The sequence below is a fragment of the Solea senegalensis genome, linkage group LG10 (assembly GCF_019176455.1).
Source record: "Solea senegalensis isolate Sse05_10M linkage group LG10, IFAPA_SoseM_1, whole genome shotgun sequence".
Taxonomy (NCBI): Eukaryota; Metazoa; Chordata; class Actinopteri; order Pleuronectiformes; family Soleidae; genus Solea; species Solea senegalensis.
The window spans coordinates 22,214,769-22,227,682 of NC_058030.1; the positions used below are offsets into that span (position 1 = coordinate 22,214,769).

Below are 12,914 nucleotides of genomic sequence, written 5' to 3' on the forward strand. Positions count from 1 at the left end.
GTGCACGTCCAGCTGCTGGTGTGCTGTTGTACAGTCAGCTCTGGCCTCTCCCATGTTGTTCATGTCAAGTTTCAAGCAATTCTACTGTAGAAATATGGAGGAATTTAAAGCTTCATTCTGCTACATGTTCAAAAAAAGGAGATCATTTTGTATTAAAGGAATATAAGAGGATTCCCAACAAAAATGATTGAATAATGCCCACTGCAGAGATATACGGGCATGGACTAAATCTTGACGTGTGAGAGGAGAGAGATAAGAAAAAAAAAGAAAAAAGAAAAGATCGTCAGTGGAAAATAGAGAGCAGAAACCTTTTGTGCCGGTTAAATATAAAAATAAATGTGACATTTTCAGACACGGGATTCAAAGTCGAAAAAGCACTCACTTCTCCGAGGAAGTCGTTGGAGGCGGATCTGTCGTAATCCCACACTGTCACCTCCAACGTCTTTTTCTTTAACTGGATAGAGAGAAAATAGACAAGGAGAGAGAAAGAGGTGGGATGTGTGAATACGTACTGAGCAGGAATGAATGCAACTCTTCTGAAGATCAAGTGTGTAACATTAATAATAAGATTATTGGCAGGAGTTGGAATATTTTACCCCTAATTAAACACTTTTTAATTGTACCATCGCAAAAAGAGGCCACCACTTTGCATCGTTTTGTTTGTACTACAGCCATTCAGGCCAAACTAGAGCATGTGTTTTGCATTTTAATGTGTTAAAGAGCACTCAACCTTTAAAGTATTAAACAGTATAGTTATATTCATGTATGTATACATACAGTGCTCTTTGAAGGCCAGCAGTGAGACATGACTGCTCTGTACACTCCACATCTATTAATCTATACTATTCATCATTTCTGGCTATATCATGGAAGAGTGATCTCTCCTCTTTGGCTCTTCTTGAGGTTTTGTTCCCTGTTTTTTGAGCTGTTCCTTTCATCAGCTAAGCTCCAAGGATTTGGCTTCATGTACAGATTGTAAAGCCCACCACAGAGCATTGTGATTTTGTGAATTTGGGCTAATTGATTTGAAATGAAGATGATTAAATTGTAACTAAACCCCACATTTGTGTCGTGTAAACCAGTGTGTATGTGTATCTAGTAATGTTTTTTTGCTTATCCTGGTGTAAATCATCATAGTTCAGTGTAAAGTATTGAAATTATACATGTTGTGATAAAATGTGGTGTATCCACTGTCCTCTCTGGTCGAACACCAGCTACTGCCTTACATTTTTGCCACTAGCTTTCATAGTCCACACTTGCGTCTTTCATGACCCTCTTCTCCAACCGGTGCAAGGCTCGTTGTTCCAGGCTCCTCCCCCTTCTCTCTTCTCCCGGTGAGAGCCATCGAGAGACTCGTCCCACTCATTATGTCGCGTCTCCACGACATGATCCCAGTTCGCCTCAACTCGCCTCTACGCGATTTGGTTGTGTTTCCATTACAATACAGTACCTCCTCATCACTGCACGGCTGCATGAAACCGCCGTGACTCCGTTTTACATGTGACACACACAAACAAGGTGTACTGAAATACAGCGACAGGGTTTGTGATGCCGCTCACCGCTCGCTCTCAGCAGTGCTGTCGCTAAATACACCAGACTCCTCTGGTAAATGATTAGAAGACTTTAGACATTTCCCTGGTAAGTGGAGATCGACATTTTCAGGATTGTCTTTTAACTCATCTACAGTTCAGCATTGTTCGGCTTGATTCTTGTGTCGGACGTATTGCTCATGCCTCTTCCTTTGACGGCGCTAACAAATGTAGGTACTATCACTAATGGAAACGCAAAATAACCATGCCATGGCAAAGGACCATTAGACAGCTGCAAGTCTTTGTCAGATTTCACTACCAGACTACGTGCCCACTCCCTCCTCCTCCTTCTCCTCCTCCTCCTCCTCTCCCTCACTCAGCTCACAGCCCACTTGGCATTTTTCAAAATCGGTGTCAGAATAGGAGGTTTAGTGTAGGCCTTTAACATCAAGCATCCCTGGGCGAAACCATCGTCTTGTAGGGATGAGCCGATATGTTCGTATCGGTATCAGTCTGCTATTATTACTAATATTACTGAAGGGGAAAATCAGAAAATGAAAAAAAAGTAATGAAACCTAAACATGACTTAAATATTCATTAGTTCAAATATCTGGTTGAGAGCAAAGTTATAGTTGTGTTATGACATTGAATCAGAAAAAGCACTTTTAAATTATCCCTAGTGCCTTCACATGTCTTTTTCCTCTGACCACTAAAGCTACTGCTTCAGCGTCATAAACCATACACAGGATTCCCATGGGTCCTTGAAATCCTTGAACGTTTGAAAAGTCATTGAATTTGTCTAACCAAGTAAACGGAGTCTTCCAAGTCCAAAAGAAACTTTCACTGTAAAACCTGAAGATAATTTGCAACGTGAAATCCTCAATCGTCACCTACGATCACACTGGTGTCCACTCCCATGTGTCGTGCCTTAACATCTATTCTTCTCTAAATTGGAACATTCTCTACAAAATCAACATCACATTCTGTTAAAGAAGAGCTGAAACTAGCAATTGAAACCATTAACTCCTCAGGGATTTTTTTTATTGACATCAGAAATCAAGTTGAAGCTCATTATGCCATAGATTTCCATTCATATCGAGTTATTTTTGCAACCAGCAGTTTCGCCCCCTGGTGGCTATCCAATAGACTCTATTCACCATATACAGTCTATGTAGGCAACACTTGCTCCTTGAAAACAGACTCAACCAAGTATAAAACACCAACACAACACTTGCAGAGCCGTGACAGACGAGCACACAGGTCTGGTGTGCGACTGCAGGTTGTTAAAATGACACACACTGTCTGTGTCGAGAGTGCGCGAGAGCAGAAATGACGACTGCTAAGTTGTTTCTTGGGAGTGTTGAGGAGATGTTATACAGGGATGCTAATAATGGCCCAGAGGGCGAGGCATGAGGACTGAATAATAATAATAAGAAAATGAGACATTCTTTCATTTAAAATGGCCCACAGCACATACAGGAACAGCACAAGCAGAACAGACTGTGTATTTGTTATCTCTTTAGGACCGTTTCTGGTCATAAACACAGACCATGTCAAATGTTGTTGATATAATCGACGTATTCAACCGAGCCGTGTAATAAGTCATGTTTGCTATCATGTCAAGTGCAGTGAATTATGAGTAGCTGTCTTCCCTATTTTTGTAATAATGTCACTGCTGTTTATTCCAGATTAAAAATAAATCATCACGACTGATCAGAAAAGTAATTGCATCGTTAGTCGACTACTGCAGGCTGCAGTCACTGCCGTGTCCTGAGAAGTATAGCCGTGCCAACCTGTGTGTGTGTTTGTGTGCGCATGTGTCTTCTTCTGTGCCTGAATTTTACTGACAACCCTCAACAGCTCATTTTTGTGCATTACATTATAACTTATGTGAAACAACCATAAAAACAGGTTGTGTCTCTGATTCTCTGTGTGTGTGTGTGAGTGTGTGTGTGGATGCTGAAGCAGCAGCCGTCCACTGATGGAGTAGAGTGTGCGACGAAGAGACCACAGAGAAGCTGTGCTGTGTAACACCAAATGATACCAGTAATTTATTTTGTGATGTCTGTTCTTGCTGGGTCAGCATGACCAAACTTTACCGGGAGAAATGCTTTCCTGGTCTTCTATCTCACAACTCATACCATATCAGTATGTTGTGTTGTGTTAACTTCTGTGTCTCTTGTTTAATGGTGGTTGGCAAACAGAATTTCCACTAATGCCGGGAGAGAGTGCCTTTATGTTGCCAGCTCAGTCTAGCCTACAGCCAATCAGACAAATGATCCAGATGATGTATGCGATATGTAAGTGACAGAAAAAATGCCAACAAACGTGCTTGTTGTAGTTTTAGCGAGCAGCCAAATTCGAAAGACAGCTGCTCTTTGGTGGCCTCCATGTTGGATGTATACTTCCCTGTCTTCATCTTGTTAATCCCTGCCTATAGCGTGCCAGGAGAAATTAAAAAAATAAATTTCTGAGATTCTGTAGTTGGCCAAAATGTCTACATTGTTGGCAGATTCTGCTTTTTCAGGCAACACTGAGTCACTACATAAACGTAGTATAACTGCCTGCAATAAACTGCACCATTAAGGTACAGGAGGATTACACATAGATGTTAAACCCCCTAATGCTTAAGTGCAGTTTTAGCGTGTGTACATTTTTTGTACTTAAGGTAAAGAATGTAATATTGTTTTAAGGTTGCATGAGAGATAGATGAGAGAAGTTAGTCTGGCGGTGCTCATGTCATGGACTGATGCATTTACATAATCCTCTCAAGTGAATTTTAACACCTTGGAACCAAAAACATTACACAAAATTGTGTGTGTGTGTGTGTGTGTGTGTGCATAGTACCTGCTCCAAATGAATGTTCTTGTAGATGACAGTCTGGTTCCATTCTGGATTCATTGTCTTCTGGGCATACTTGGTCCTTCTCTTGTTGTCAGCACTGATTAGTCAAGAATTCAGAACAAATTAAAATGTGTCCTGCTTGCCACACCCCCAATGACAGATATTCACCAAACTGTGATGTACTCAATCAATGTGGACTGAATTGATGTTATGGATGTCGTCTGTTTTTGTGCAGACATCAGAAACAATTTCAAAAATTGTGTTTTTACATTTTGAGGAGAGCTAAACGTGAGAGGCATGGAGAGAAAAAAGCAATGGGTGTTCTTAAACACCATGAGATTGAGCAGACAACTGGACACACAACAGAGGCCACAACAAAAGGGTGGAAAAACCACTTTGGAGACAAACACTAATTTTACAGAAAAGAAAAAGGGAACATAACACCAACTAAAAGCAAAGATCAGCACCACACTACCTTGCATTCTGGACAACCATGACTTGGCTGAGGGAGTCCAGAAGAGGAGGAGGAGGGCAGATATCACAAACAAGAAAAGCAAAAACACAAAAAACAGTCAGAGCTCAAAGAAAAGGCAGTAAAAGGAGAGCGATCTGAGGCAATCAATATTCAATGCAGGGTGCATTTCTGTTTTGGTGCCAAAGCGATGTATGTGGCGCAAGATCAAAAGAAAAAACTCAATGATTACGCGTGACTCATGTGTGAATTAATAATTCAATGTTCTGAACTGCTCTTGAGGTTCCTGCTAATGTCACATAAATACATTTCAGGATATTCTAGAGAACAAATGCACTCTCCTGCAGCGCTTTCATTTTCTAACCCATAGGGTGGTCAGAGAGAGCTTATAATCTCATGAACGGGTCTGATGGGGTCATTATCTAAGAGCAGATAGTGTTACACAGCAGATAAAGGCTGTATTGATCTTTCCTTCAGCTCTTCACAGGCTGTCGTGAAGACAGCGGAGCAGATCTTGATGAAAGGGGCAAATTCTAGGGGACAAATACTAAAGAAGGCTACTCTTTCTAGCCAAAACGGACGTATTCTGAAGAGTGTGTGAATTTAGCATGTTCCATGTGTATTCTTAATTTCTGCCCAATTCAAATTATTTTGCCTAAATTTACACACTGGACCTCTAGGAAAATAGTTCCTCAGTAAAAGGCTGGGCAAAAAACCCAAATAAATGTCCTGCAGCTGGTCAGTGGGTCCTGACCCGGTCTCTGTGAATGAATGATTGGTCAACATGAACAGGGAATGTGTAATGTAGTGGTATGGCCAAGGATCTACTCTCACAGCGTTGTATATTATCAGCCAACAGCCATCCATTGATCGGTAAAGACTCCACCAAATGACTGAAAATGAGTGCCTCATATCATGTCTTGTCCCATTCTCTCAGACAAACTCGGGAAAGTTAGTCAGTTCCATATATGACACACAGTCAATACAAAGTCAGAAAGAAATAGGGGGAGAGAAAACAAGACAGACACAGAAGCAGAAAAGGCAAGACACAGACCAGACATGACACTCGAACACACTCGGGACTCACCCTCTCCCTGGTAAGAGGTAGACCTTGACAAAGGGGTCAGAGTAGCCGTCATTGTCCCTCGGGGCTAGGTTTCTAGCCTGCAGGACATGAACGATCAGGTTTCCAAGGTTCCTGTCATAGTTGATCTGGAGCTGAGGGGCAAAAACATAGAGACCGTGTGAGCCAAACTCAACATATGTGCTCTAGCTTCCATTTTGTTGCACTTAAAGTTTGTTTTGTTACCTGAATTTCTCCAGTGATGGCGTGAGGCAACTTCATCACCTCTGCTGGCTGAAAAAAGAAAGCAAATAAAAGCGGTAAATTATGTGTGTGTGTGTGTGTGTGTGTGTGAAAACGTGAATGTTTCAAGGCTGACCAAACACAGACATACTCCATTTAACCTAAAATAAGAAATTTAGAAATGACCTTTGGGATTACGTTACCCAAAAAAAAGAAACATGTAAAACTAAAATGCATGCTTCACAGCCAAGTTTATTTACAGGAACGCAGAGTTGTGGGTCATAACGACACTGTTGCTGACCCTAAAAGGGCTCGCTATCACTCTTAAAATGTGATAATTCTCCGCTTGTGTGGCGTTGCACTGCATTCATGCTCATTTATATGCACACACATAACTGTCCCACCAACTATTTTATTTGAATACACAGCGAACCATTTTTTTCACGTCAGCAACTCCACTGCTGAGAGAAAATAACAAAAAAAACATATCTGATGTTTGTTCAAATAAAACAGATGGTGAGACAGTAATGTGTGTATTTGTTTATGTATGTATATGCTCTGCGATATTTTAAACACTGACTGCACCTAATTTAAACTGGTCACTATAATTGTGTTTCCCGAATGACACATTTAAACATTTGCTTAAAAATGAAGCCTTCTTGTACGTAAGTGCCACATATAGCACATTTCATAAAGAGTAAAGCGAGCTCATATAACCAGGGTCATGTCGTCTACCACAGCGCTTTCATGATCTATTATAATTGGTGTGTCACTATCTGCTGAACACAGTTGCACCGTTTGACCTTCACAGGGCACTGCCCTTTAGAAGTGTTTGATGTAATATTAATGGAATTACTGGAGCCAAGGTGTGTGACGGATCACACAAGGGTACACAGACTGCGGCCAAGTACATATCCTATTAATACACCTTTATTTTATACAATATATCAATGTGGCTAATTACAGTCACACAGCCACTTTATTAGGCACAGGGGACACCTAATAATGAAGTATGAGTGACATAAAATGAATGGTTCTGTGAATCAGTGTCGTCTTTCTATCATTTCCAAGCAGTGGAAGCCCAGAGAACTGCAGCTCACTGGATATTTTCTCCTTAGATCAGCACTTTCTGAAATATTCAGATCAGCCCGTTTTGATATCGTGCTCAAAGTCACTCAAAGGTCCAACATGTGATATTTAGGAGGTTTTGTTAGAAGAAACCCAATATACTACCAATGGTCCAGTGTGTAAGAATTAGGGGCATCAAGACTGCAGGAACTGTCGTGGCCCTCACATACCAGAAAGGACAGATGACAGTGCACAAGATGTCAACCTGTGTAAAGCAAGTCCCTCTTATCTGTAAGTGTCTGTGTATATAATATATTCAAATTCTGCCAATAAACCATTAGACCTTTCTTCCTCATTCTTATGCTCAGTTTGAATTCATGCCTACATGCCTACGTACTGAATTGCTGCCATGAAATAAACAGGTGAAGTTGTGTACCTACTAAAGTGGTCAGTTGAGGTTTTTTTTTTTCTTTTGGCAAATTGATCTCTTCACAAATGATAAATAGTCTTTATTTATTTACTTAAGATGTAGACTAGCGGAGCCAAGTGACAACCTTCCAGTCACTAAACCACTGACTGATCATGCACTGACAATCAAGTACTATTGCAGGTACGTTCTCAAGTCAAATCCACTACCTTGTGTCGCTGTTTCTTGTTTATGGCAGGGGACGCGGGCTGACCGGGGCTCGGCACACCACTGGAGGCAGCCGATCCAGTTCCGGAATGGAGAAGAGCCGAACGCTCCAGTGCAGACAGGACACCCAAACCCCCAGGCACAATTCCTGTCCCAGCCACACCAGGACCTTGCTGCTGAGACACCTTCTGCAGCTCTGCTGCCAACTGCTTAGGATCCACTCCCGGTGAACGCTGGCCACCTTTCAGGGACAAACAGCCATCGTAATCCTCACTGTGCGCAGGTGAAACGGATACACAGATACATGCGTGCATGCAGACACACACGACGACAAATCCTTGTACATACCAGCCTTAAGCTGGACATGGTGCTCCAGGGCTTGTGGGTGCTCAGGGTCAGACAGCATATTAAGGTCGCTGTTTGGATGCATACAGGAAATTTATAAAGGAATATCAACCAGTGTTTTCTTAGCAGTAATCAGTCATTGAGTGATATTTGACAGATGAAGGGGTGTGGGATGGATAGAGGAGAAAGGAGGGATGAGGAGGGCGTGTGTGCGCAGAGACACCATATTGTGACTAAACATGTAAGAGTTTCAGTGGGACAGACGGGTAATGGTGACAGATGTATAACTTACAGTCTCAGGCAGAGCTCCACCTCTGCACATGGCTGGCCCATGATGCACTGCACTTCTTCATAAGTCTTTCCCATCAGAGGGACTCCATTCCACTCTAGTACCTGCATTCCTGTGGTGCATTTAAGGTAAAGCAGATAGATGCAGAGACTGTGGGCAAAAATGCTTCACCTCATCTCTAAATACCAGACATGACTTTTTTTTTTCTGAGTACAGCAGCATATGCACTCATATAGTAACACTAGTCTTAAAAACATCAATTGTTTAATGTTTTATAGTAAGATGATATACGCAAATGGCTTAAAGAAAGATGTCACATATTTACTAAATGCGGATCACAACTTACTTCCCCAATAAATAAAATACTACTATTTCTATCAAATGAGAATTTTTACCAATTTAACGAAATTGGTTTTAACTTAAATATAATACAATGGTAAATGGTACCATCTCAGAATACTTTAATCTGTTGAGGAGAGCAAGACAGGGTTTGGTGATGTTGGCATTTGTGGAGCCATTTGTAGGGATACAAAAAAAAGAGAAAGGGATTGGTACTGGGACAAGAGGAGCAACATGATTAGTTAATTTTGAATTTCATCTTCATGTTGACTTAGTCATTATAACATCACACACACACACACACACAGCAACTTCTGTCAAAAAAATTCATTACACTGCAAACTCAAACTTGCAAACCAAGGGCAGAGCCGTATAAGCCCTCACTTACACAACCGAAACCTGCAGGTCCTTAGATTAGACTTCTGCTTATGAAGCAACTCAGCAGCTGCTGCAACAATAAAGGCTTGAATTAATATCTCCATAACCGGCTCTGCATGAGCCAGTGCACATGCTCACTCTGTCTAATTCATCATATCCTCCCCCGCTTTATTTCTTCTTGCACCTTAAGGCATGTAACAATTGCCAATTTCTTTCAGTGGGAAGAAACATCAAATCACAAGCCTGACCAGTTACTATTTGCCAATCTACCTACCTACCTACCTACCTAAACAGCTATTTAAAAATAGCTGATCATCCTTCACCCCCCCTCCCTTGTGCAAAAGTCATGTCTGTCGAGTTTCCACTGAGGAGAGAGCTATGAACCAATTTCACACCAAGGAAATATCTTCAAACTGTGAGAATCTCCATTTATATTCCATCCATTCAGGATCCAAACCATGAACCCCCGTGAGAGCAATCACTTTAAAACTCTTAACTGCAAATAAGAATTGAATGGGTTTTTAAAGGATTATTGGGCTAATTATTGTGTGTGTGTGTGTGTGAGAGAGAGAGCATGAGTATGAGTACGAGTATGAGTATGTGTCTATAAAGATGCTAAATTTAGCATTTAGCTTAGTGACTAACACAGCCTAATGCTGTGGAGGAAGGAGTTCACAGGCTGTTTTTCTGCATTTAGATGCAATGCTGGAACGAGACATGACAGACCACAACACAGAATCTCGACTCACTGATTCAGACAGACAGTGACCTTTAGGGAATAAATAACAGTTGAAAGACCCCATGAAATAATGCCATACCCTGTATTTTCATTGGAGTCATTTGGCCCGTGTTAATTGTTCTCATTCATAATATAATTGAAATGTTACGTTCCATCTTAAATTTGAACCGCACACGGCATGTGTTCTAGTAGATTCATGGAGAGTGAGCTTACCCTCGACAACTTTTCCCGTGTGTTCTGCCACACCGCCAGGAATAACCTTGGCGATGTAGGCTCCGATCTCTCCTCTGCCCCCGGGAATGTCTTTGCCACCTACGACACAGATCCCAAGTCCGTTCCCTGAGGGAAAGTAAACTGATTAGCAAAACAATCATAGTAAATAAGCACAGAAACACCAGTGTGACACGTCTGTTTTCTTAATACCTGACACACTGGTGTCCATGGGGTCTCTCTTAAACGTGGTGCGAGTGTGAGGGAAGGCATAAGGAACCAGTTTGATCTGATAGAGATATTAAGGAAGAAAATTAGTTTCCAAGGTGAAGATTTAATAGCAAGCAATATTTTGTGAAGTGGAATGCTCACCTGTCTCCTGTCTGACATGTTTCCACCCTGAAGGTGTCCTTCTCTTGGCTTGTCAAACCAGTCTGTGTCCTCTCTCCTCAGATGGTAGGCTAGGCAAGGAGAAGCAGTGGTTAAAAGCCACGTACATACAATCAATCGCACAAATATCTCTGATAGCTTGATAAATCAGCCTTTAAAACATGGTAATGACTACTTGGGCAGCAATTATTCTTGCGCAATCATCATTTGGAAATAGTATGTGTCACACAGTTAGTCATGCATCCATTCACTTGTGTAAGGGCAGGGAAATCTTTGGTACTTCGGAGGAGTATAAACCCCGTTTCACCCTATCCATTCCATCTCTTAGCTGAAATGATGCAAACACCTTTGCAACATTTTGAGTTTGGCATGCTTATGATATCATGCAATGCTCTCAGAATGCATATTTTTTTCCACCCCCCATTTTCATAGCTGCTGTGTATGAAACATTATCGCTGAAAGAAGCTTTGGCAAACTTTGTTGAAAGGTATTAAACACTGTCAGTCAAAATACTATGGATGGGAGTTGTGTATTTTCACTCCAATTTTAGAAAACCATGATATCAAATACCGTGTTCAACCATGAAATCTACCAAGCACAATATAACCATAATCTGAGGCATATTGGTAGTAACTTTACTGTCATTATTGCAAAGCTAAGAAAACTTTCTTTCTAACTTTCAACACAAACGGAAGAGTAAAAATGCCTGGCGAACATATTCAACGTTACAAAAAGCACAGCATTAGTAAACAGTGTCAGCATCAACCTTCAGAATTTGCATATATGACATATGTGTAATTTATATTTAATTACCACATTTTTGTGGTAACACCTGAGCATGGTCACATCATATACACATTTTTTGGCAAAAGTGCATGAACATGAATACTAGAAATGGGTCATTCCAGAATGATGTGTAACTCTAATCACTACAATACGGTATATGGCACATATAAGAGATCAATTGCCATTAAGATGGGGTTCATTCCAGAATGGATTTGTCATGTCAAGTACAGCTAAATGACATGTATTGATCTGCTAAATGACATGTATTGTATACTACTGAGATGTGGGTCATTCCAGAATGGGTCTGGTTTAGAAAATCAACCAGAAAAGGTGGATCATTCAGAACCATGGTATGTGGCATGGAGGCGTAGTGTCGCTACATGGGAATTGAACGCTTCCTCACCTTCTATATTCCAGTTTGGGCCTCCAGCTAGGATACAAAGTTGTATATATGTATATTTAAAAATGTGTTAACATGTTTTATTGAATCTAACAAACTACAAAAACTGTGCTACCTTTTATTGTGAGTATACTTGAGCACATGCACTGTATAAGCAGTCAATAAAATTTGCAAACTTAAAATTACTATCAGTCTGACCTGTCAGTAAAAGTACTATGGTATGTAAACATGTTAAGTAAAACAAAACAAAAATGCACTAAAAAATTCTGTTAGACTGAACCATAGTGGTATAAAGGGTTTTAATCAGTACCAGGAGATACTCTACCGTGTCTGATACTTTCATGAAAGATTCTGGCATCATCTCTGTTCAAAGCCAGCATGGACTCACTTAGTGCTGTAATCAAGGCAGATGGACATACATCATCTTCTTATCAAGAGCTAAACTCTAATGATTCCTTATAAAATGGTCTTAAAACACATGTGTTACTATTATACATTGTGTGATAATCAGCGTGGACACACAACCCTCTTAATCCTGTGTGTTTTGCAAGTGCCTTTTCACTGTAGTGTCTCACTTATTTCTAAAAATTGAATTCTCACGGTCTTCAGTATTACAATGTTATGAACATGAACTGAATTTCATACTGTGTATTGATATCTACAGGAACATAATTATCTGATCTCTGGAATCTCTGCCAATCCCACACTAACAAATATGGAGCTAATACATGTCAATATTTTCTGTCAATCACTAGAAGACATAGACATCTCTCATAGCAATGAGACATCCACAGCAACATTAAGCAAGCACAAAACATTCACTTTATTTAGACAGAAATGGGAATAACATAAATCAGACAACATGCAAGATTGCAAAATCAGATACAGATAGAAAATGAAAGACATACAGTAATATAATAAGAAAGATACAGTAAACACAACACAACTGAGACACAACGATATCATGCTGGACGTGGATTATGACACAACAGTCCTTAAGAGAGAGCTAAAATATACACAAACTTGTTATATTACTTGTTAGATTACTCCTAAATGTGTAGGTGTCCCTGACAGACCAGGAATAACAACACAAAGGGAATGCAATAAACTCCAGTACATTTAATTTCAGGGCTTGGCAGTATTCCTTTCAAAGTTCTGCTGTTATTGTTCTCCGAAATAGCTAAA

At 40.5% G+C, this 12,914-nt stretch overlaps 1 protein-coding gene across 7 annotated transcripts in view; it reads right to left on the bottom strand.

Annotated features, from left to right (window-relative positions):
• The window catches only part of pclob (piccolo presynaptic cytomatrix protein b), a 72,022-nt gene that overhangs the window by 14,204 nt on the left and 44,904 nt on the right, over positions 1–12,914 (bottom strand). For 3 of the 7 annotated variants that reach the window (XR_006361197.1, XM_044036758.1, XM_044036752.1), the window contains exons 19-31: positions 12,055–12,123; positions 11,733–11,759; positions 10,526–10,614; positions 10,367–10,442; positions 10,157–10,282; positions 8,491–8,599; positions 8,202–8,269; positions 7,856–8,094; positions 6,155–6,202; positions 5,933–6,063; positions 4,849–4,875; positions 4,377–4,470; positions 383–454 (exon numbers count right to left, since the gene is read on the bottom strand). Coding sequence is in view for 6 of the 7 variants with exons in the window: in XM_044036758.1 (XP_043892693.1) it covers positions 383–454; positions 4,377–4,470; positions 4,849–4,875; positions 5,933–6,063; positions 6,155–6,202; positions 7,856–8,094; positions 8,202–8,269; positions 8,491–8,599; positions 10,157–10,282; positions 10,367–10,442; positions 10,526–10,614; positions 11,733–11,759; positions 12,055–12,123 (1,175 nt within the window). In the remaining variant the exon portion in view is untranslated. Of the gene's footprint in view, positions 1–382; positions 455–4,376; positions 4,471–4,848; positions 4,876–5,932; positions 6,064–6,154; positions 6,203–7,855; positions 8,095–8,201; positions 8,270–8,490; positions 8,600–10,156; positions 10,283–10,366; positions 10,443–10,525; positions 10,615–11,732; positions 11,760–12,039; positions 12,124–12,914 lie in introns of all 7 variants that reach the window. The other 4 variants (XM_044036754.1, XM_044036756.1, XM_044036753.1 and 1 more) reach the window with 4 other exon arrangements.